Consider the following 25,219-nt stretch of genomic DNA (forward strand, 5'->3'; position numbering starts at 1 on the left):
TCCATTCCTCTCCCCTCCTCTCCGCAAATTAAACCCTCCTCTGTTTCCTTCTTGTCACCTCCCTCCATTGCCTCCTCTTTGCCAGCCCACCAACCAAAAACAGTCCAATTTAATGAAGTGGAGGAGTTTAGACTAAATCCTCGCGCGCAAGGTCGCCAAATCACGCGAGATTTCCACTCAGCGTTGACTCAAGATTATGACAACCTCCACCCCGGTTATATTTAAAAAGCAATACAATCATATTAAATTATATTTTGCCGTATATCTTATCATGTATACGATATAATGGGATTAAAAACATTTACGTTCGGTAGTACATGTCTAACCACTGATTAGCTAATATGTTGACATGTTAGATGACCGTGTGCTTACTTTCCCACAGTCAGTGGGGCCAGTTTCACTTGATGGAAATTGATGAGATTAAAATTGGCTCCATCTAGTGGTCAGATTATGAATTAAGGACGAGTGCTTCACAGAAAATACAGAGCGAACCTTTTCCGAACGATAATAATGCACCAGACTATTGAATGACACTGTTGGGGAGGTATTCGTTGAGCAATGTTGTTGTGCTTTTGTTTGCATCAGTGTACAAGTGCAAGGCATCACAATATTAGGAAAATATTTGGACGCCCACACACCTATAATTTGTCTCATGTTTACTGCACCGTTTTATCTGTCTGATTGTCTGCTGTTAGTTTCCTTTTTGCGGTCTTGCTCTGCAGCGTTTTCTTTCCTGTCAGGCATAGAACAAACAGGCGGTGGCTTTTTTTCAGAGAGCGAAAAAAATCGCTGCACTCAAGTAGAAAATCAGTCATTGTCTGGCAACAATTTTAAACTGTGTGTGAATGGAAACAATCGTTCATTTATAGGGATCGTATAATGTAAAATGTACTTTTTTATTGCCTTGGAGACGATACAGTGGTAAGGTAGTGAACTCCGTTTACTCAAATATGAAATAAAATTTTCCCTTTGAAAAGAATTGAAATGCTACAAGTCAGTTGCAGCCCCCAAAACACCGCGACATTTTATGACGCGTTTTTCGTAAAGAAAAATAACACTGTTTTGTATATCACACAATGCAAGAGAATGCAAATAGGTAAATTGGTTTTATAAAGTGGACTTACTGCTTCTGTAGTCTTAGTGTGTTGGGTGTGTGCCTTTAATGGGCGTGGCTAAGCGAGTGACCTCAGGCCCTGGCCTCGGTTTGGCCGGTCAGTTTGCGTGAAAGCATCATGGCGTAAATTGTGGCCGACAGCATCTCATTACGAGATCTTAAATTAGGTGCAATGGGAATTTCCGTAAGATCCGAGTGATGGAGACTACAACAAACAATCCAACATGACGTTAACGCTGGGAGTGGAACTTGACCACAAGAGGGAGACGTAACCTAAATGAAGATATTTGGGCTTCACTCAATTTCCGTTTTGCAATCTGTGATTTCAGGCGGTGTGTTAAATTAAATTGACTATGTCAATAAAAAGTGAAAGCAAATTATGATTATTTTACCTCATACTTTTATTTCATAGAGCTATTGTATTAGATTATTTTTTTAGCAGCTGTACCTATTTTTTCTGGTAATATATCAGGTTGTTTAAAAAATAGCATTTCACCTTAAAATGTGTTAAGTGAATTTTATGGGAAATACTTCCCATAAAATTTTAAATAGGAATCAGATGTCAGTTGATAACTTGTAATATGGCAATTTAAAGAAAAAATAATTAATTTTAAAAAGTAAAAATGCAGTTCACGATAAATTAGTTTCCTCAGGAAGTGTGGCGTCTATGGAAAATATGGATATTTTTGGGAAAGAAAAGATCATGAAAACCACTAAAAGTTTGTTCATGATGGAGTAGGGTGATTTAATATGATGACTGATTGAACGACACACGTATGAATTTCAAACATTAAAAGCGCAATTTATAAAAATGTATTTCATTCTGAAAGTTAAATAGTGCTAACCAATATTTAAAAAATTAAATCGTAAATTTTATTTAATTCTGTCCGCTCATTCACCTATTGCGTTGGATTCGTAGGATTTGATTCATACTTGAAATTGTCTGCATTTAAAATTAATGGTTGTTTTTGTTTTTTCAATTTGAAAACAAAACAGTATCCAGTATAAGTTTTAGCAGTGGCAATTATGGGATCTATGGAAATAGTAAAATCACAAAAAGTTCTTCATAAGCACTAAAAGTACATTTAATTTATTGGGAAAAATTTAATCAGGAAATCGAATGACGCAATTTACGTGACGGCTCGGAGTCAAACTGGTTTGAAAAATTGCTGCCTGCGTTAAGTTGAAAAAATGGTTTGAAAACAAAAACTTCACCGGGAGGGCGGTTCGGTCAAGGTCGTCTTGGTGACGTAACAGCAGCCTATTGGTCGGCTTCAGGATATGTAAATGAACAAACTAATACGATGACGTCAGTTTCCCGGCTCCCCCTCCCTTCTCTGACACAAATGACAGTGAGCGAAACAAACATGGCGACGGCGTCGAGCGGACGCGGGTTTCTGCGAACTTTACTGCTTTTTACCCACCTTGCGCTCAGTGACCTGGCTGAGGCAGCGCTGGCCGAGCCGCGGGCCACCACGCGAATCCTCGGCATGCGGTTAGAGCGGAGCGACATGCCGGCCGGGACCACCGAGCGCGGCGTGATCCAGGTAACCGAGGGCAGCGACATCCTGGTCCGGTTCTACGGGCTCCACTTGTTCCCCAACAGCTCCGCGCTTGTCCGCTTCGCGGAGCTCTACTCCAGCGAGGCAGAGGACGATGCCCACGGCGCCGTGGAGGTGCCTCTCAACCGGACGTGTCCGGAGAACAGCAAGGACCTGGTAGTGAAGGGCACCATGAACGTGAGTAACCACAACACCACCGGGCTGGCCAGCGTCACCGTCAAGCAGCTTCGCAAGAGCGAGGTGGTCAAGGTGTTCGCCCTGTGCGTGCGAGACCCCCAGGACCACCCGGACTCGTGGTCCTTGCTGGACGAACAGGACGGCCGGGTGCGGGTGGTGGAGGTGAAGAAGTCCCTGCTCCCCGTGTGGCTTCAGGTGAATCAGGGGTGGTAAAAGTGCAGAAACATGCGCCAAAACAAACTAACAAAAGTCTGATTAAATTGCACACTAGTAAAAAAAAAACAACACATTCTCTGGAATGTACTGAAGCACAAAAGCAAAAACTGCAAATTATTTTTTTACTATTAATTATGAGCTATACCCATTTTGATTTGGTAGAATGAAAAAAAGTATGACAAGTTTATTTGTATCCATAGCCATGACTAACACCATCAATCATAACTATGTTGCAGTGGATACACAGTGGCAACATTATAGCACACGATAGCATACTGTACATTACATTGTATAAGAGATTATATCTCTTGAAATGAAGTGCTACAGGTTGAAGTGGTTCTCCTCAGGACGTGTCCCGGTCAGGTCGATGTTGATTCCTTACAGCAGGAGCCTCACTTAGATCATTGCCACCTCACCTCCTCTCTGTATAGGAGAGTAGGGGGGAGGTGAAGAAGTGGCAGCAAAACAGGCCAAATTCCAAATGTCAGTGGGTGAGGCTGGTCAAGAGATTAGTTCCATTTTAGGTGCGGTTTAACCAATTGCGACAGTGTTGACATAATTCTTTTGCGATTTGAAAATTTCCAGAGTGGTATCCACTCTAATAACAGAGAGAGGGAACAATTAACATTGGACACAGTTTTGATGCAAGATAAATTCTGATAGAATCATGCTAACTTAGCTAATGGTAACAACGAGACAAAAATTCTAATTGTCCTGATTATAGGGTCCAAAATGAGTTGAGAACTACCGAAGCAAATTGACGTGCGTAATAACGTTTACAGAAAGGTCAAATTAAGTTCACCTGCAAAGGTAATAGTGCATTTTTGGTTCATATTGAAATTTCATCCCAAACCCCCTCAACTTTTTGTGAGTACGGTACTTCTTGTTAAAAGTAGGGAGGAAAAGTAAAAAGTTGTCAGGAAAATCCATGCTCAAGATACCTTAAAATATACATTTCCAGTAACCAAGTACTTGATTATGTCCCACCATTGCAGGTGATCCTCATCTCCTTCCTGCTGGTCCTGTCGGGTATGTTCAGTGGGCTCAACCTGGGCCTGATGGCTCTGGACCCCATGGAGCTTCGCATTGTGCAGAGTTGCGGCACCGAAAAGGAGAAGAAGTACGCCCGCAAGATCGAGCCCATCCGCCGCAAGGGCAACTACCTGCTGTGCTCGCTCCTCCTGGGCAACGTTCTAGTCAACACCACTCTCACCATCCTGCTGGATGACCTGACCAATTCGGGCGTGGGCGCGGTGGTGGCCTCCACGGTGGGCATCGTCATCTTCGGCGAGATCGTGCCCCAGGCGCTGTGCTCGCGCCACGGCCTGGCGGTGGGCGCCAACACCATCCTGGTCACCAAGCTGTTCATGCTGCTTACCTTCCCGCTGTCGTGGCCCATAAGCAAGATCCTGGATTGCGTGCTGGGCCAGGAGATCGGCACAGTGTACAACCGTGAGAAGTTGGTGGAGATGCTGAAGGTGACGGAGCCCTACAATGACCTGGTGAAGGAGGAGCTCAATATGATACAGGGGGCGCTGGAGCTGCGCACCAAGACGGTGGAGGACGTGATGACGCCGTTGGGCAACTGCTTCATGATCCACAGCGACGCGGTGCTGGACTTCAACACCATGTCCGAGATCATGGAGAGCGGCTACACGCGCATCCCCGTCTACGAGGGCGAGCGCTCCAACATCGTGGATGTGCTCTTCGTCAAGGACCTGGCCTTCGTCGACCCGGACGACAGCACCACCTTAAAGACCATCACCAAGTTCTACAACCACCCGGTGCACTTTGTCTTCCATGACACCAAGCTGGACTCCATGCTGGAGGAGTTCAAAAAAGGTTGGTGGTCTGGTTGCGGGGTCAAACATTGTCTGTGCTAGCGCTAGTAGCTAACGTTAGAGGTCTCGGCAGCCTTACGATCTCTTTCTGATTCATCATCCTCCTGACCGGCTGTGAACCCACAACTAACAATGTGCTAAAATAATCAGTCTAATTCTAGTCATCCATGTGGCTAGCAGTCAAATCACTGATAACGACGGGTGATTCACAGATCTGCTGTTTAGATGACGCCGAGCTCCTGGCCAGGGAATACAAATGTACCAGTATTGTACATTTTGACATATTTTCATTCCCACATTACTGTAATAAAAGCATAACAACACTTTTTTGCGGAACAGTCAAATCTGACAGAAAAACCAAAAAAATGGATTGGAATCATAAAATAATCACGTTGTACCCCAAATTCCTGTGGTAAGTTAATTAACTCGTTTTGATATTGTATGACCTCTACATGCACATTATCGTTTCCTGGAGTAAACGCGCTACCTCTAGTGAGTGCTAAATGGAGCTTGGACTAGGTCTATTTGAAATACAATACAAAACATGTAAATACCATGAATGGCAATTCAATTTTGTAAATACTTTCAATACTATTTGGGAACTCTTCTATTTGCTCTTCTCTTTCTCTGTCCTAAAAGGAGAAATAATGTTAATCAGTTACCAGTCGGTTGCCTATCCTGTTGCACATTGGCGTTAATATTATCACATGCACGTAACAAAAATTACCTGCTGCAGAACCCCCAAAAATGGAAGAAAAACGCCAATGGGAATGATAACGAACTACTAACTAATTGACCTACGGCTCGTGTCAGCTGCTAACATTAAAGTTGGGTTAGCGCTTATGTTCTTTGTGTTACCAGCCCATGTTGACATTGTTCCTTCTTTTAGTGTCATGAAAAGAACCCGAGGAAAATGCACTTAGTGCTCGCCGCTAATGTAATTATTGTTTCTACTGTTCTAAACGTAATCGTCATCATTGTTTTGGTGTTGCGAAAAAGCCAAAGAAGGAAAAGCAAGGTGAATCGTTGGATGAGGTCCGGTGACTCGGTGGTGTTAGCGGTTTTGAGAGCACCTTTGGTGTCATAAAAAAAGCTTTGCTCGTTTTTAGACCCCTAAATGAACTGACGTGTTGTGAGAAGAGGTAGACGCCGAACTTCTTATGTTAGCTGCTTGCCGCTTGGTAAACTGAAGTCTCACAAAAAGTTTTTGTGTATTTTTTGGGGCCCGTTTCTCCTCCTAAGTTTTGTGTCCCAAATGCAGAAAATTGGACTGGTGGCATTCCCAGGTTTTCACAAAATCGGTGACCTGAAGATGCATTTGTATTTAATGAAGCGTCGAGCGTGCGTAATCTCACATGGCGGCCACGTGGATTAAAACCCAAGATTAAGAGCAGCTCGCATGCCTCCGCGTGCGCAAACAACCCTTGAGACAATGCGCTGTTTCTTTAAAAGTGCCCCAGAAACAGAGCTTCTTTTGAACTTTTACTATTATTTTCATTTTACACATTAGTCAAGGACACATGTGGCAAAGGTACTCACACGCTGGATTTAAAGTAACAATACTTTTTGTAAATAAAAGCACTTGCAGAAGTTTTCCTGAAGCAACTCATGTAGGTAAGTGAAAGTAAAAAAAGGTGCAAAAGTCCGAAGAGACAATTGTTTTTTCCTGTCGTATACAATTGGGGGGGGGGTCTTCATATACATAATTAAAAGTGAAATAATAAGCCTTACCTTAATGTATTTTAGTCAGAAATTTTAAACACCAGAAATTGGTAAGTTTTAGGAAGGCACAACACATCTGTCACTAATCATTTTTGACATCTTAAATACGGACAAGGACAAATTTTGCTTCTCACAATCTGTTGCTTCATTGCAGCTAATGCGCGCTGGTTCCCGTTCCACCATATCGCCCTATTTCGTTTTTTTATCCTAATCATACATATTCACAGAATGTGTCAAGTAAGAGTAAAAATTCAACCCCCCCCCCAAACAAAAAATAGTCATTTAAACTACTGATACCTGAAAAATCTACCGTGGCTGTCAGGGAGGCCACGTACACACGTACACATACGCTTGCACAAACACGCACAAACAAATCAAGGCTTGTTCGCCACTTCTAACGACGCTTCCTTCTTTTACTTCTCTGCTCACACATTCACTTCCTCTTTGCCTTCCATGTCGGACATCTCGTCTTGGGTGTCCGTTAAAAGTGGGGGCCGCGGTGGCGGTGGTGGTTTGGAGGCTCAGAGGAGTCTCTTTTTGTCGTGTGTCAAAGTGATTTCTGTTGCTGCTGCTTCTGCTGCTGCTGTTGTTGTTGTTGAGTGCGAAGTGGCGGCGGGCCAACAAAAAGCTCTGCGGTGCATCTCGGCCTGGCGTAGCGGGAGGGATAGACTACACACACACGCACGAAAGAAGTTACAGCGGTGCCTTGAGTTGTGAGTTCAATTTGTTCCATGACCATGCTTTTAATTCACAGTACTTGGTTCTCAAATCAACTCTCCCCATAGAAATTATTAATTTGCCATCAATGCATTCCAGTTGCCCCAAAACACAGCTTGGAGTTGACTTGCCAGTAATTTAGTGGGGACATAAACGCTTCTGTCTGGTCAGTCCGCTGCGTGATTGACAGGTAAGCCAGACTCCCCACTGAAGCCTCAAGTTCCACACTTTGCTGCTGGGCGTCCGTTACCGCGGTGACGGCGTCCAACGCAAAGGCGTCCGCTAGGGAGTTCAAAACTGTCAGGTGACCTTCTGAGGTGGGGACACCCCGCCATTAGCCGTTATGAAAACTTAATGGCGCTGCCAGGAAGACGCAGCAGGAGATGCGGAAGTCCAAACAGTGCAACCGCCAAATTGAAGGTCATACACTGGGGATACGGACGGTAAAAATGGACAATCGTCATGATGTCATGCCAGGCTTCAGCTCAGTGAGCATCACAAAATATATATATATTTTTTTTGTGATCATAAGCATAAGCTGGATGCTGAGCACAAAGACAAAATATAAATTAATTATTTCGCCACCAAAAGCCCTTTTTCCTTCATTATTGTCTTTGTTGTTTAATCACAGAGGTGTCACAAAACCCCCCATTTTTTTTTTCGTCAAAATCCCTGATCTGCTTGACGTATCGAAAAAAAAAAAAAAAAGAATTCTCTGCTTTTGGGTCAGTAACCAGAATTTTGGCGAAACCAACCATTGTTCTACTGCGGATTAGAAAAGAATGGTAAAAAGTAGAAACTTTTTTTTTTCCAAGTGATTGTTGGGTTCGGTGCTTATATCATCACACAACTCATTTATTTTCACATCTTGACACAATGACACAAAAACTTGCACAGTTTCAAAGCTTGTTTGGTATTAAAGTAACCAATTTAGAAGGAAGCTGCCATGTCGTAAAAAAAATCATTAATGGGGAATTAAAGTAAATCTCAAAAGAGCAAAACAAAACAAAGTCAAGCTTGTTTTGAATAACTTGTTTTTTTTTCCCTACGTGTGTGTGTGTGTGTGTGTGTTTGGGGGGAGGGGGTGGAACTAGTCCAATCAGAAATCGTAATTTCATGAATTCAATTGGAAATTTTCTTTTAAAGCCATGTCGCCCAGGTCGAGAGGTATTATGAATGATTCTGCTCACTTTGAAATGCATTCATTTAATAGTACAGTATTTCAATTACTTCCCATGGGCCAAAATGTTGCTGACCGGATCAGTTTTGGTGGTCTGCGAGCAGATGGTGGTCACCCGTTTGTGGTTACGTTGTGTTGCTATTCTGCAGGTCTTAATGGAAAAAAGGTTTAGAAGTGTAATTGAAGTCCAGAACAAGCTTGTGGTGGTTATTAAAGCGCCTCAAAGTCAGCGGGTGTCATTGTGAAAACACACACAAAGGCCGGTGAAGCCGTTTGAGGCGAGAGTCAACAGACTGTCACATGATCTCCCTCAGCTGCTTGACTTCATGTTCGGATCTCATACGCACGTAAAAATATATCGAAAAGGGTGAGGCGTATCGTCATGCGCTTTATCTTTTACAATTGCCACTTGCAGGACACAATCTGCTCGAGGGTCAAACTGTCAGCATCCTGAAGCTTTGATTTTGTAAAAAGTGTTGAATAAATGAAAATGTTGTTAGGACATTAAAACGTCATCACCAATAAGTGCGTGTGTGTATATAGCATGACATAAATAAAAACAATCCATTTTTTTGGAAAATCAAATGATCAAATAACAGTATTCAACCATTTTCTTCATCGATTAAATTAAAATGATTTTGAAAAATGCAGCCGTCATTAAATAAATGATTTTTAAAAATGTGAAGTATCATTTTAGGGCTGAAACTACGATTATTTTAAAAATCAATAACTGTCGATTATTTTATCGACTAATTAAAAAATATGTTTTCATTTCTTTCACTTTATTCAAAAAATGGTCATTTTTTTAAATTGACAGTACATAAAATACACAAACATAAATTGATAGTGATTCACTTGGTTCATCAGAAAACAGGCAAAAATGTCGATCGTTGTTTAACACAATATTTGCAAATGTTCAAATATTCATGGATAAATTCGACATTATTTCACTATTACTTTTCTTATTACTCTTATCATTTTAATTTGTTTATTGACTGATTGATTCAGTCATGTAATCGTAACCTTTCTGAGGCTTTATTGGCCCACAAACGTCATGTAAATATTATATTTGTGGCTGCGTTGTCTTTTGTTCAAATAACACAAGTCGAGTATGTGTCTTTGGCGGGGCTTTTTTGTTGTTCTTTTCTTCAATCATTTCCCAACCTGCTCGCTTTGTCAAGTGTCCTGACAGCTTGTCCTCTGTCACCTCTGTACCTTGACACCAACATGCACCAACACGCACGTGCCTGGTGACATCTAATAGCTTAGCGACTTGATGCTAATCTCAGCCAGTGACCTCTGCATCAGTCTAAAAACACTTTTATGTTTTTTTTTTTCTTTATTGTGAGCCAACTCTGAACTGATGACATCATATGAGCCCACCTGAAACTCAACTCCTGCTTTTTGTAAAGCAGGCGTGTCACCTTTTGTGTGCGCAGACTGTCAGGGGAGAGTGTATCTACGCGCTAAACCACCGAATTAGCCTTTTGTAGATGAGGAGAAGACGGGAAACCCACAGTGGTGGTAGTGATTTTACATTTCGCTTTCTTCAAAAGGATACGCAGAATTCTGCTCATAACCTTTCTCCTTGCTAGTTTCTCAATACGATTTGGCTAACCGGTGATAATGACCATGGAGCAGGAAATGTGCGATGAGAACCGCCAAACAGGCAATGGAGCCGACAGTGATGTAGGAACAGGTGCTCGGTACAAACGTGAGCCGTTCAATTCATTCCAATTACTTAAGTAACAAAGTGGATGCTAACGTGAATGGTATGATGCAAAAAAAAGTAGAATAGTCAATGATTAGCGTGGAAATGGAATGGCTACTCTTTAGTGGTTTTACTTTATTTGCGTTTTTTTTGCCCAGGCCAACTTGTCCCGTCTCAGTGCCATGGAGATTTGTTGAAGTGGGTTGAGCAGCTTCATTTAGACAAAAGTGGTTCTTTGATGCCATCTTTTGGCATGTTAGGGCAGTCCTAAACGTTTTTCAGGGCTGTTAATTAGAGATGGACCGATTATGTTTTTTTTTGTTGGTAGTGTAGGTGGTTCATCACCGATATCTGGAATCTATATTCGTTATCAGTTAAAAGGGAAATATTGGCGTCAAAGTCCTTTTATTGGGGAAAAAAACTCTTATTTTTGTTGAAACGTCTTGTTCATTGAATAACTTTTCAGATTTGCGAAATGTTGATTTTTAAAAAAAAAAAAAAAAAAAAAAAAGAAAGAAAAATTGATAATATACATCGTTGCTGAAAAATTCTAACAAAAGCTTCAGGTAGCTTCCAGAGTCATCACAATGTTAAATGAGAACTTAAACTATAACCCCCTATAGTTTTCAACAGTAAATAAAACTTCAGAATGACAGGAAATTTAAAATTTCGCTTATCTTCGTTTCGATTTAAAAAAAAACAAACATGCAGAGCTATAAAATATTCGACGGTAACAACCCCCTTGAGAGTAACTTTGCCCAACATTGGACTGACAGCCGTGCGTGTGCATGCTTGTTTTTATGTGCGCGTGTGCAAGATGCCGGAGGCGTGCTGCGGCTCTTGTTTGGCGACAAATCTTTGAGCTCACTGCCTGAGCGTGAGCCGGCGCAGACGGTGGTTGTATCAGGAGCAGGAGGATGACTTTGCCACTTTATTTGGGGACTCAGCTGACACGTGCTCGCTACGCGGGCCTGTTCTCGGAGAACGTCTTTGTCTGTGTGTTCGTGTCAACGGAAGCTCAAGTGACTCTCCAGTCATTAGGAGTGAGCGTTTGCTCCCCGGGGCTCCTGCCGCTTTTGAAATATTGACTCAACAAATACACACACACAGACAGAGCGAGAGTTCCTTTTGCATGACACTTTGTCTCTATTTCCATCTTCTGATCACATTTGGCAAGCCTATGGCGGCGGCATAGCACCAGAAGCTAACGTAGCAGTCTGCATCTTCACTCAGCAGACTACAAATGACATTAATACGCCGCACCAGCCGCTGATGCATTCAATGCTGCATGGATTTATTAACTTCATTTTCAAGTTTTTTTTTTTTTTTTACCGCTTTTCTATTGTTATCTTATTGAAAGTGCTTGGTTATTAATAATTCAGCTTGTGAAAGTCTGAGAGGCTAGTGTGTGCAAGTAAATAATTGTTTAGTTTGCATGTATGGGTCGGTCAAAGTCTGTATGTATAGGTGGCGTGTACACATTAACAGCGCCTGCTGGGTTATTGTTAGACAGTCACGTGGTAGAGAGGAACCCATATCGATTGTTGATTGATGTATGGCGGCTGCCCAGATTGTGTGTTTTACAGGAAAGCTTCTTCGAGTAGAGTTCTGTATTGCACATGAATAATTCATTTGAAGAGCAAACACCTTGGCCAAGGCACTCACACAACATTTCTGCTCGATACTTGGATCAGGTGGTAAAATGCTGTGTTTTCTGACTAATGGACTTCACAATGCAAGATACCAATTAAAAATTCTAAACAACAACAGTGCTGAACATGGTTGATATTGCACTACTTTTGATGCAAAAATGTCAAGTGTGTAGCGGCAAACTAGCGTGCAAAGCTAACATAGCCGCCTCATCCTTTTGAGCCTTATTCTCACAAAGAATGACTTTAATGTTCACCAGCAGTTGCAGAAGACCCAAAAGACAGCGTTCTGGTCACAAAAAGTTGCTTTTTTTGTCTCTCTGCATTAGGCAAGTCCCACCTGGCCATCGTGCAGAAGGTAAACAACGAGGGCGAGGGCGACCCGTTCTATGAGGTGCTGGGCCTGGTCACACTGGAGGACGTCATTGAGGAGATCATCAAATCTGAGATTCTGGACGAGTCGGATCAGTACAGTGAGTCATCAATGAATGTTCCGAATATCGCTTGAACAGCTGCCTCATTTTGTGGTCTCGTTTGTTTTTCTAAGCTGACAACCGCACCAGGAAGAAGGTGGCGCCCAACAAGAACAAGAGGGACTTCTCAGCCTTCAAGCACGAAAGCGAGTCCAAGGTGAAGATCTCGCCTCAGCTACTGCTGGCAGCCCATCGCTTCCTGGCTACAGGTGGGAGATATTTCAATTATCTTATTTAGTCACCTCTTGTGTGTGTATTTGTGTTTTTATATATATATATATATATATATATATATATATATATATATATATATATATATATATATATATATATATATATATATATATATATATATATATATATATATATATATATAATTTATTTATTTATTTATTCGACTTCTCGTGTTGTCTCATGTCGCTCTACGGGGTGTTATTTTGTGTCTCCACTTGTTGACGTACTAAGTAAACTCTTCACGGCAGAGGCGTGTTTGCCTTGCGCAGTGATGGATTCCCTCACACTGGTGTTTGCTGGGCCCGCCGCTTCTTTGGGTGCGGCCCAAGATGCCCTTGTTGCAATCTGTTTCCACTCCCTTCAGTCGTGTTTGCATTGCGCGCGATAAGTTAGCCATTGTGTAATATGTGCTACGTATACCACATGGCCTGTGTCTTGTACAAATCAGTGTAAGAAATGTTGGTTTAATACAGTGCTTCTCAATTATTTTCTGTTATGCCTCCCCTTGTCATGAAGAAAATGATTCGCGCCCCCCACCACCACCCACTCTCCGCCACAACTCTAGATAATAGAATTTTTGTTGCAAAACAACCCTACACCGCAGAATTAATACTCGCTGCGCCCAATGAGCAATGAGAGCGCCACTGCCAACTACTGGAGTGGATGTGCAATTGCACTTTATTGTAGTATGGCCGGAAAAAAAGGAAGTTTCCCAGGTTCACACGTGCCCCACTCAGCATCGCACCGCGCCCCCCCCCCCACTGTTTGAGAAGCACTGGTTTAATGCATTATTTTAAGAGAGACTGTTGTTTGCACTCATCCGCCGAGCCTTAAAAAGTCTTATATGTCTCCATGTTCTGTCCACTGTTACTACAGATAGTTCACAAGTGATAATTTAGCTCAGACTGATGTTACATCCAAGTGAGTATGCAAACGGCATGGATAATGTACAGCCAAAACCGGTATCAGGGGCAAAAAAAATGGTATTGAGGAACACTAACCCGCCACCCCATCAGGGTATTGGTGGGGTACCTCAACATATGTGCTTTTGCTAGCCAGAACAGCAGCACCGAGCTAGGCACATCTACCTTCAGTCTGGCCTATGGAGTCGACTCTGTTGCTAACCAAAACAGCAACACCTTGCTGGGACACGTAAACCCTCAGTGCCTAATTACTTGGCCTTGTCCACTTAAAAAGAAATAAACGCCTCCCTCAAATCGGCTCCTCGCAGTAGTCAGCGTCACAAATGTTCAGGAGACGTCTTTGTTGCGAACCAAAACAGCAGCTAATTCCACTTTGACACTGTGTGCGCGTGTGCAGAGGTGACCCTGTTCAACCCGGCTCAGATATCCGACAAGGTGCTCCTGCGAATCCTGCGCCACCCCAACGTCATCCAAGAGATCAAGTTCAATGAGAACGACAAGTGCTCACCGCACCACTACGTCTACCAGAGGGGGAAATCGGTCGACTACTTCATACTCATACTGCAGGTAAAACCTTCCTGGTATCTATAAAATGCTTCATGCACCTGTGTTATATTTACACCATATTTAATCCATGCGCCTCTAATGAATTATCTTTACATCATGGGCCGGAGCGATGTTTTGTTTTTTTTAATTTTTTAAACTTTTTTCTTTTTTTTTTTTTTTCTTTTTTTATGCCAATCCGGTATTTGTCAGGACAAAAATCCGCTAACCAATTAATTGCCCGAAAAAAAATGACTTCATTTTTGGTCCCTTAATGCTTACATCAATGAAATATGAATGACCTTATTCTTATGTTGTAATGTGTTTAAAAAACATTGTATATCTCATTTTTGTCATGTGGCAGGTAGTCATCATTTCTAGTAACTAACGTTGATTGTGAGGGAGTGCAGTCCTAAACAGCGAATCTCTGCTCGTTGGTTGCGTAAACAAAAAACAAAAAGGAGGCAACCTCACTTTGCTTCTTGGGAAACATCTGACGGAATATGTTCTGTTGGCGTGCATTTTTCCTGATGTGACCAATGTGAATTGTAGAAGTTCACTGCTTTAATAAGTTTTGCAATTTTTTTTTAAATTTGTGAGGTTGAGGGGGGCTGGTTCTAAGTAATTGTCTTGGTCGGAGTGTCAGCCAAAGCTGGCATTGACCAGCATTTTATGAGGGAATAATGTAGATTTGGTGTGGTGGATTTTGCATTACACTAAGCAATGTTTAGCTCCATGACTGCTTTTATCTTGTTTAGTTTCTTCTTCTTGTCCTCTCGCCGAAGTTGGTATTGACAGTTTTCTGGACAAACAGCTGCATCAAATGTTTTAAGTTTGTTGATGTTGGTGGCGATGATGTAAACGCAAAGGTTAGCTGTTTGTGTTGGCTTCTGACTGCTGAGCTGCCCTTTTCTTGTCACCTGTGGACAAAAGTGAAGAGAATGTGGGCTAGTCACAGGTTGGCAACAGTCATGCACTCAGTCATGCACACAATACACACACACGCACGCACGCACACGCGCACACACACACATTGTAGTCTTTAATGGATGGACACTTGACTTACCTTTGTGGTGAGTCATTTAACAGTGGTTTTGAACTTTGGCCACACACACCGGGAAAAAAAAGTCGCAGCTCTGCATGCCATCGAGCCTCGGGTAGGGGGTGATGCGTGAGCTTATGGGACCCCGAGGGCCAAATATTTCACCTTGTCACATGGTTCACACATTCCCTGATGAATGGTGTGACACCGATTGTCGATTCAAATTTGGAGTGATACAGTATGCACGCCAGCCAACAAATGGGCAATCCACATAAAGACCTGGCTGCTCAAGGAATGTTACAGTCTGCTCGCATTGGGGCCAAGTGGAGCAGTTACCCAACAGTTCAAACAATACTCGTTATTTGGACTGATGAGTTAAAGTGGGACACAGAATGTCAGTTGGGTTAGAGAAGCAGGAGCACACAACTCACACATACGAATGGGTGGGAATTAAAAAACAACAAACATGTTTTGAAAGCGTTGCATCCCAAAGAAACACACAAGACTCAAGAAACATTTCAAACCATGCGTTTAAACCAAGTTCCAAGTGTGCCGTTTCATGGGTGCAGCCAGAAAAGTTCTGTGCAATATTCTGAGTCAAAAAGTTCCTGTAATATAAATATTCAGATTCTGATATTTCCGTTATACTCTGCGCAGTTCTCATGTACATCCTTGACATCATATTGGGCGGTTTGTGCGCTGCTAATGTAGCATGTTTCCACCATATGTAAAGGTCTGTGCACCTCTAAGGTCCCACATGTACATGACGGCGTCCAGCTGTTGTGGATGTAGTGATGCTGTGTGTGGATCAAGTGTCCTGTTGTTGTTGTTGCTGCATTTCACACATTCCAACCGACCCGTTGGGCTGGACTGTGCAGACAAACAAGCCAGAGGCCTCCTTAGCCTCCGTCATCAACAACCAATCAGTACCCCCCCCACACCCTATGGCCAAATAGAATTTGCTCATGTGACTGAAATGTCTTGTATAGTTTATACTGTACTGGCCCCTGACGGCCACTCTTTGTAACTACAGCAACTGGCCCTGGCACGATTCTTGGGATCCCTTTTTTTTTATCTACGACGTCCAAAACTTCAAAGCTCTCCAAAACCCAAATTATGTAAGTTCAAATCCAAGAAAGAACAAACCATCATCAGCATCAAAAGATTTAAAACTTTCGTTTTTTGTTTTTTTTTTCGGGTTCAAGTCAATATGAGACAGATTCACTGGTTTGTGTACCGATGCGTGCACATTTTTTTTCATCATTTAAATCGCTTTTTGTTGCTCTCTTTCTCTCTCTCGTTCTTTCTCTTTCTTTTTCTCTCTCTGTCTCCCCCCTCTCTCTCCTCTCTCTATTTCTCCCTGTTTTATATTTGTGTTCAAATATTCAAATAAATGCTCAATCTATCTGTACAAGAAGGGTCAAATTGGTTTAGCAGAGCCAAAAAATCATAATAAGGATTACATTACCATTTTGTCATTAACAATCCATGTTTTTTACCTCCCATCAGGGCCGAGTGGAGGTGGAGGCCGGCAACGAGAACATGAAGTTTGAGACGGGACCCTTCTCCTACTACGGCATCATGGCGCTCAGCGCTCCCATGCTGGGTGAGTAGCAATAGACAAATCCCCCCCCAATCCCACCGCCTCTCTTTCCTTCGTTTGTACGAATTCTCCCATCAGAGTTGGTCCAGTAGCCGCCCTGAATCTGTTCCGTTAGCATAGCTTGCCTAGGTGTCTCTGTTTTAGTTAGCAACAAGGTTCTGCTTGGCAAATAGATCGTTGGAATAAAATGACTCATGCTCATTTTGTAGTTTTTCATTGTAAATGTAATTCTAATTACCTAATTAAGCTACAAACAAAGTTAAATGTGTTTGCTAAATTCTTTATTTTACTATTAGATTTTAGTCTCTATTTGCAATAATTAAATAATTTGCTGAGAGATATAAACCAAAAAATAATAGACATTCTAATAAACACATTTGGGGGATGAGTGCAATAATCCCAATATTTTATTTTAATCAAGTAATTCATGCTCATTCTTAAATGAATTTGATGTTCGGCTTCGCAGTCAGTGTTACTCGCTTGAACTTTATTGAATCCCCTCTCCGCCCCCTTCTCTCTCTCTGTCTTCTTTTTCCTCTTCCTCTCTCATCACTCCTTCCTGCAGGGTCTCCAGGTTTCAAAGTATGAGACATTCTTCCATATTCTAACCACACACACACACACACACACAATATGCTCAGCGGAGACCAACCCCACCTTAGGTTTTTTTTTATTTGCATGTACTCACCTTGTTTGTCTGTTGCTGTAATGGCTTCCCACCTTTTGTCCCCACCCGGTCACCCTTTGTACTTTCTTCTCTCAGCGGCTGCTCCCCGTCCCCGTCATCTCTCCTTTAAGAGGTTTTCACTATTCTCTAGGTTGCCAGGTAAACTCCGGCATGTCGGGTCTCTTTAACACAGAGGGGAGGGCGGGGGTTCTATGATATGATTGTAGTGCCCTGAGTAGAGTGGCTCTTGATTCGGCTACACGTGTAGCCTAAAAAGTACTTGAGAAATCTTCAAAGTAGCATTAGCGGCTAACGTAGAAGTCTACATCGTCACTCGCTGCTCCTTCTTCACTGTCTAACAAAGATCCAAATCAAAAAGCTGGTTGGGAACGTTTATGAGAGTTCAGTCAAGCTGATGGCAATGGGAACGAAAACAGGAAGTAGAAACCTAACAGAATAAATCCTACATTGCCAGACAAAGTTTGGGTAAACGCTTCATTTAATGAATGGTCGCGATTAGCACCTATCTTTTGGTGCTAACGTCCCAGTTTGTCTTCACTCACCACTCCCGAACAAAAGCAGGAAGTAGAAATCAACCCAAATAAAACCAACATTGCTGAGCAAAGTATTGTCAAACCCGTGTTTGAAAAAGTGTAGCTAGCTAATTGCTACTACCAGGAGCCAACGTAACATTCGAAAGTCACGCTCAGTGCTCCTCAAGCGCACAAAAGAGCCAGATCAAATTCTTTCATTCACAAAATGTTGTCCAATGCACCAAAACAGGAAGTGGATACAGAGAGAAAAGTAACCAACATTGCTCAGCAAAGATTCAGTTACGTTTGTGTTGCGAGTAACAGCATTGAAACAAAGACACCGCCCAATGCAAAACCAACATTGCCAAACAAACGATGGGGAAATGCTTCTTTAAAAAAGAAAATGGTAGCGCTGACTAAAGTCCATCCAAGTTAATAACAATGGAACAACTTAGTCCTTTAAAAGGAGTGAGCAGAAATGTAAAAAAATGCAACCGGAAGAAAGTCACAACCGACCTAACACGTATGTTCTGAAAAGTGGTAGTTCACTGGTGGCCAGCGCGAGGAACTTGGTCAGCAGTCGACATCTTCACTCAGAGCTTCTCAAATTTGACCATCAGTCTTTAGGTCACAAAAAGCCTGCGTTGGACCTTGATTTTTATTTTATTTTATTCTTTTCCGATTTCTTGATTCTAGTTGGGGTTTAGTTCTAATACCAAGAGCTTTAAACAATGTAGCAATTAGCCCACTAACTCACTCAAAATGTTCTTAATGAGCGCTCGACATCCAGTGGGAAACTTCATGATGAGTAAAAAAAAAAAAAAAAACACTTCAAATTATTTGAAATAAAAGAAACATTTGAGTAACTTTTAAATACATTTCAAAATCTACAAGTACACCTATTTATTTACATAATTATTTTTTCAATATTTTTGAAAAGATGTCTTGATTTGTATTTCTATATTTTTGGGGAGGGAGGAGCCCACCCCCATTTTTCATGGAAGTCACTTTTTGGTGGCATATCCCATTTTATTCGATAATTTGGGCCGATTAAGAAATGTTTTTTGTTTGTATTTTTTTAATACTATTACCCCAATTAATCATAAATGTTGCGATTTTTATTTATTATTATTTTTTTATTTATTTAATTTCATTTCATTTAAACTGTAACTTTAAAATAATTTGCGCTAAATCCTTTAGACAACGTTTTTACTTTTCCCCTCACGTTCCCTACTGGATCTCAGAAAGTTAACATATGTCATCAACAGCTAACCACTAACTCACAATGCTAACAGTCCAGGCTTAGTTTACTCTAGTTTAGCTTTACTGGTCAGTAGAAAAATAAAACAAAATGAAGAACAATCTAACATTGAAGTTGCCATATAGGTAAAACTGTGTCCTATGACTCCCTGAGGCCTCCTGCTGGAAGACACACGATGACTGGTAATAGTAATGCTCGGCATGCGTGTGTGAGCGAGCAAGTTTGTGCATGACACAGTTTTGGTGTGATGCACTGGGTGGTTAGTCATGAACGTGTGCGTGTGTACTTGTGCTTGTGTTTGAGGCGAGGTACAAAATAAGCCAATGAATTTTTTTTGTTTCTTATGAAAGCCTCCAGGCCATCGTTTGAAAATGTAAAAGGTGAATAAAGGGATGATTGTGACTAATTGTGCTGGAAAGTTTTTCTTTTCACTTCGCGTTCGCGTCCAGCTGCTTTTTCGCTTGGATCCAAAGGTTGAGGCTAGAAAATGTTTGAAACATGGAAAAGGCTCCAGAAAATCCAATTTAACCACAGTGTGAAGTGTATTGCTCAACCATTGTCATATGGTTGAAATAATCATCAAATAAATACATTGCTGAATTCATTCAGTTTGTAGTTTTCTTTGCGTCACCGAAACTGCTGTGAAGTATGTTGGTGTGTGCCAGTTCGTGTAGTTGACATGGATGAGTCAGAAATCCAATGCTACGTTGCATGAGTACTGTCGGCATCATTTGCATCACAAACGGCCCTTGTGTCTTCACGTTTGTCTCACACATCACGTGTTTTGGATTTTATTTATTTGTTTGCATTTTCTTGTCTGTGTGACAAAGGAGGGGCACTTGAGTCATCACCTGTGCTGAGACACATTTAAATGTTTTTGGGACTTGGGACATGCTTGGCGTTTAAAACCCGAACTCATTGGTTCGGCTTTATTTCAGGGTATCGCTTACGATGGTCACCGATAGCTCTTATATCTTGATGTTTTTTTGTTTTTTTTTAATTAATTTATTGATTTTTTTTTTTTATATTTTATTTTATTGTATTAACAATTAATCACCTTGACTCCCAAGTTGAATTCCTTCATTACCAGAGTCCCACTGTCTTTGTCTTGCACTGTCCCGGTCCAGTATTTGTGTTTAAAGCATGTGTGACTTGTGTCTTTGACAGAGTTCCGCTCACCGTCGCACCTCAGCGGCCTAAACCGCACGTCATCGCTGAGCGGCGCCGATCGGGCCGAGTCGCTGTCGGTGAGCGGCAGCAACAGTCACCTCAGCAGTCAGCTCAACTGCAGCACCATCTACACGCCCGATTTCTACGTGCGTGCCCTCACCGACCTCCAGTTCGTCAAGGTACGGAGAGGAAAACTCTATTTACGTTTGCAGTGCAAAATACAGCTGGCCCAGAGAACTCGCTGCACTTTTTTCTTTTCTTTGATCTTAATACAAAGATAAATGAAAGATTAACATTTCACTTCTATGAAAATTTGGGAAAACTTTGCGGAGCAATTAATGATTTTGGGTTTTCATTTATTTTAGACATCTTTGTTTTGAATTTCTAAGCTTAAAAAAAATATCTTTAACATGTTAAAAATCCGAAAATGTGTTAAATTAACACTTGTTTAAAGGCATTTAAAAGTAATGTTGGAGTTGGGATTATTCCAAATTCTGTCAACATCTTTTCCCATTTATTCTAAATATCAGCTCCACTTATCGGTTATTGTCCCCCTTTTACTCCGAATAATTGGCTTTGGGATCGTCCGTGAAAAAAAATCTTGGTCTTTCTCTATTTTGAAGCGATTCCTCAGTGCCTGGTTTCGCCGTCCCGCTCACGCAGTTCTCCAAAGTAAAGCGTGCTTGCTTCCAGCTTTTTGTTGCTCCCAGTTGAAATTTAGTGTAAAAGCGACACATAAAACAAAAGAAAATTCAGCATGGCCAATTTAAACTCCAAAATGTTCAACCAAACTATGTCATTTAGTCTAAACACCGCCAGCGAGCTTAATTCTAAAATGTTCTGCCACGCACCAGCTAATGGCAACTTTCATCGATTTTTATTGTCATTAGAAATTTTCAAACCACTGCTACCTGGAATGTTTCCGGATCAAGATTATTATAGTTACCAAAAAGTCTAAAATTAATAAAACATTTTTGTTCACGAAATCTAATTATCTAATTTATATATTTATCTGAATTATTGTTGTATTGCACTGGAGAGGGGAGCTCTCTAATCTCGTTGCACACTTGAGTACAATGACAATAAAGGGATTTTTTCGCATTCTGATTCTGAAATAAAGTAAAAACCAGTATTAAAAAAGGCAAACTGGAACTTTTACGTTTAGCAGATAAGACGGATCATTTTTCTCTTTGTCAATTAATTTCACAAATTAACTTTCAGGGTTTATTTGAAATACGTTTATTTTGGTATTATTGTTCGCCTGGACACAAGGTCAAATTTTACTTTATTACACAATACTTTGACTTTTTTTAATCTTTGACTTCACATATACACCATATTTTTTTAAAGCTAAAGCTAATACTAAAACATTTTTTTTAACTAACGCTAATATTAAAACTAATAAAAATTATACAGAGGATTTTTTTTTAAGAAATAAGAAAATCTAATAAGAATACATGTGTGAATTTCAAAAGTAAATGTAAAAATGAAACAAAAACGAACCATGAATAAAAATCCAAAACTGTTCTAACCCCGGTACAGATCACACGCTCGCAGTACCAGAACGGACTGATGGCGTCTCGTCTGGACAGTACGCCACATTCGCCCGAGAGCGTCCACCAGCTGGCCGCGCTGACCGACGCCTCCGATGTCACCCTGGCCGAGCTGGACCCTGCAGCCCCAACAGAGAACGGCCCCGATGAGACCACCATGCTGCTTCTCAACCAGCGGAACTCGCCTCACGACGCCAACCACCACGGACAGCTGGACAACAGTATCTAAACCCTCCCCCCTCATCCTCCTTCTTTTCCCGCACGCTTGCACGCCGCCGCCGAAGAGACTCAGGGAGATTCACACCGCAAAAAAAAAAAAAAATCCAAATCAACCCGTATTCCATAGAGAGATTCAATGTTCAGGTGGTGGACGTATGACTGCGTGTCACCATGGCGACAATCAGTGCGATGATGAATGTAGCGTTTCAATGGGTCGGTGTGTGTGTCACAGGAACCAAAAATAGGGAAATTTTGCTTTAAGAGAACTTAATTTATTTTGTACCAAGAAAAGATTGAGGCCACATTGGAAAAAAAAAAACATGACAAAAAAAAATGAGTGAAATTGGAATACAGTGTGATAGGGACTGAGCTTGCCAAAAATAACGTCAGCCCCAAAAAGGACACAAAATGGCACCAACGTGCTGCTTTTCTCTGTGACAGCAAATGACGGAGGTGCCAACAATAAATTTGCAAATATGCGACAGCCCATCAATAACGTACCCAAGAATAAAATGAAGAAAATTTATATTGCAACAACAAGGAAAGATGATTATTGCCCTAAAAAAGTCTTACAGTTGTATTTTACTGAGAATAAAATTGCAAGATTTCACTGATACGAATATGAAGAAATGTGAAAAGGGGCGAAAGTCATACGATGAAAATGAATTTGTATTTTGGAGGGAAATTAAAGCTGAGTATAGCGCAAAAGAAATTCAGAATCCTATGACTAAAAAAGTCAAGAATAAAGTTGTATTTTGGAAAGAATTAAATAATTATTTACAAAAGTCAAATTGCTCACACAGAATTGTCTTTTTGTCTTAAGAAAAAAAGTATTTTTTCCTACGTTATTAAATATCATATTTTTCTAATTCTTGCAACTTCCCCCCCCCCTCTCAGCTTTGTTCTCGCTTGACGGCATTTTTTTGGGGGTCAAACTACGATTATGTTGTCGGAATGTTCTGAGTGCTTTATTCACTCCATATTTCAAAATAATATTAAAGTTGAATCCTCAGAACATTCCGACTGAATTCACATTGAATTACTTTTTCCGCTGTATGACTTTATTTTTGGAAAATCGTAACCATCTTTGTCGCTAAATTCTGACTTTATTCTCATAAAATTGTGACTTATTTTCGATCATTTTAAATTTGAGTTCTCATTACATCAAATTTTTCTTTGTCATATTGCCGCGTTATTTTCACAATATTTTAACAAATTACATCTTAATTTTCAGAATTTCATGAGAAGAACTTTTTCCTCATTGTCTAAAAAAATGTATCCTCACAAAATCAATCTGAGAACAATTGTTTGCTTTTTTTTAAATTATAAAATGTTGTTTTTGTTTTTTTTTTTGTTTTTTTTGTTTTTTTTTTTTAAACTCACAATGCTCAGATTTTATTCTTGTCAAATTCCAACTTTATTTGGCCCCAATCCAATTTTCCAGTGTGGCCTTAATCGTCCTGTGTCCTTTTCAAACAGTTCAATGGGGAATTGTTTTCTGTGTACCGAGGGAGAATGTGATTTCATTGTTATGCCTCAATGATTGTTGTTGTCTTTGCGCTTTGTGTTGGGTTTAATCATACGTGAAGAAACGCGTAGCACCGTTCAAAGCGTGACACACTCCGACTTTTTTTTTTAAACTAAAATATCAAGTGAGCCTCTTAAAGGAACACTCAGTCTTTTTTTATGCAACATGTGTGCTTTTTTTTGTTAGCTTTCAACTGTAATTTGTAAAAATTATACTAATCTGAGTAATAGCTTTCCTCGATGAGACACTGACGGCAGAAGAAGGCTGCTGCTGTACTTTTAACAAAAAAAAAATGTGTGTATTATTTTTTTTCTTTATTCACAGGTGAACATAACTTTGTCAGGTATGCTCGCAGGGCATTGTGGTAGTTTACTGTGAATGTTTTTTTTGTTTTGTTTTTTTTAAATGCAACAGCATGTCACTAATGGTACGTTAAATTCTGGAGGCCGGGAAAACAGGGACGTTCCAAAATGGAAGGAATATTTTCAAAGAAAGTCGGAATATTACGAGAGAGAATACTTCAAGGAAGAAAACATTTGAAATCCTCATATGTTAAAAAAAAAAGACTTTTTTTTTTTCCCGACCTTCAAAGTTTTGATTAGCTTTTTTTCAATTTTACAACTTTTTCTTTGTCAATGTACTGCCTTAGTTTTGGCATATTTCAGATGCATTGTCGTTAATCCTCGAAAGGTTTTGGCGTAACTCTTAAAAGTACTCTCAAAGTTACAAATTGTGTTCTCATGACATTATACTTTTGATTCCCCTAAACTGCCAGATTTTGTTCTCAGATAACACTTGCAATATTCTGACTTTATTCTCCCTGACTAAGTAAAAAGCTGTTGCGTTTTGGTGAGGATCTGTCACTGTCAAAGGTGTTCGAATACGAATGTATTTTTGGGGATGCCTCCTAATATTAGAATGGTACCGCCTGCCTGTTCAGGACCGCTTGTGTTCGTTCACCTTCGATGCGAGTATATGCCAAAGAGTTTGGCGAGTCATCCCAACCGTCCCCACTAACCCCCCCCCCCATGACATGCACACTTGTGGTTGTCATGGAAACAATTAAATTATCAGCTGCTGCAATTTGTTTCGCACAACACTGTGTGCATGTGTTGTTGGCTGTGGTGTGCATGTGTATATATATGTGTATATATATTTATGTATGTATATACATGTATAACTATATATGTATATATATTTCTGTATATGTACATATGTATATTCAAATCTGAAAAAGAAGCACAGAGACATTGGACTGCCTGCTAGCATGACTTGTCTCCTGCAGCCAACCACACACACACACACTCCACATCCATCCCAGTTAAGTCGTGTACAGGTTTGACCTCCTCAAGTGTCACTTAACTCCGTTATTGGGCTTATGGGAGCATTTTAACATGGCTTGCCATGTACATCCAAACAAATGAGTCTTGTATAATGTATAATTTATATATTTTTTTATTTTGTTTTTTTTGTTTTATGGTCTGCGTCACAATTTTCTGCTCATACGTTTTCTTTTTTTTTTTCGTATTTGTTCCTCATTATGGCCATTTTGGGAATATAAAATTCTAGATTTTTTTGTGT

At 40.7% G+C, this 25,219-nt stretch overlaps 1 protein-coding gene across 2 annotated transcripts; it reads left to right on the plus strand.

Annotated features, from left to right (window-relative positions):
- The first annotated feature begins 2,460 nt into the window (after window positions 1-2,460).
- LOC148343671 (metal transporter CNNM4-like) lies at window positions 2,461-24,776 on the plus strand. 2 transcript variants are annotated; one of them, XM_088288262.1, is made up of 10 exons: window positions 2,461-3,048; window positions 4,065-4,911; window positions 12,219-12,362; window positions 12,437-12,571; window positions 13,917-14,086; window positions 16,614-16,710; window positions 17,471-17,533; window positions 19,294-19,350; window positions 20,336-20,517; window positions 21,881-24,776. In XM_088288262.1, the coding sequence occupies exons 1-10, from the start codon at window positions 2,461-2,463 to the stop codon at window positions 22,118-22,120; spliced, it is 2,523 nt and encodes an 840-aa protein (XP_088144388.1). In that variant the 3' UTR covers window positions 22,121-24,776. The 2 variants fall into 2 exon arrangements, with proteins under 2 accessions (XP_088144388.1, XP_088144395.1); XM_088288269.1 differs by lacking the exons at window positions 17,471-17,533; window positions 19,294-19,350.
- Window positions 24,777-25,219: the final 443 nt, after the last annotated feature.

Source organism: Idiotropiscis lumnitzeri, chromosome 1 (assembly GCF_059441095.1).
Source record: "Idiotropiscis lumnitzeri isolate Australia: NSW breed Sydney's pygmy pipehorse chromosome 1, RoL_Ilum_1.0, whole genome shotgun sequence".
In the NCBI taxonomy this organism is placed as follows: Eukaryota; Metazoa; Chordata; class Actinopteri; order Syngnathiformes; family Syngnathidae; genus Idiotropiscis; species Idiotropiscis lumnitzeri.

What these genes read in the sequence shown, in the direction of transcription:
- LOC148343671 (XM_088288262.1), top strand. Translation starts at nt 2,461, where the DNA reads ATGACAGTGAGCGAAACAAACATGGCGACGGCGTCGAGCGGACGCGGG. An exon ending in CCATCGCTTCCTGGCTACAG is followed by an intron (nt 12,572 to 13,916) that starts GTGGGAGATATT and finishes GCGCGTGTGCAG; the next exon opens with AGGTGACCCTGTTCAACCCG. An exon ending in ACTATTCTCTAGGTTGCCAG is followed by an intron (nt 17,534 to 19,293) that starts GTAAACTCCGGC and finishes GTTGCCATATAG; the next exon opens with GTAAAACTGTGTCCTATGAC.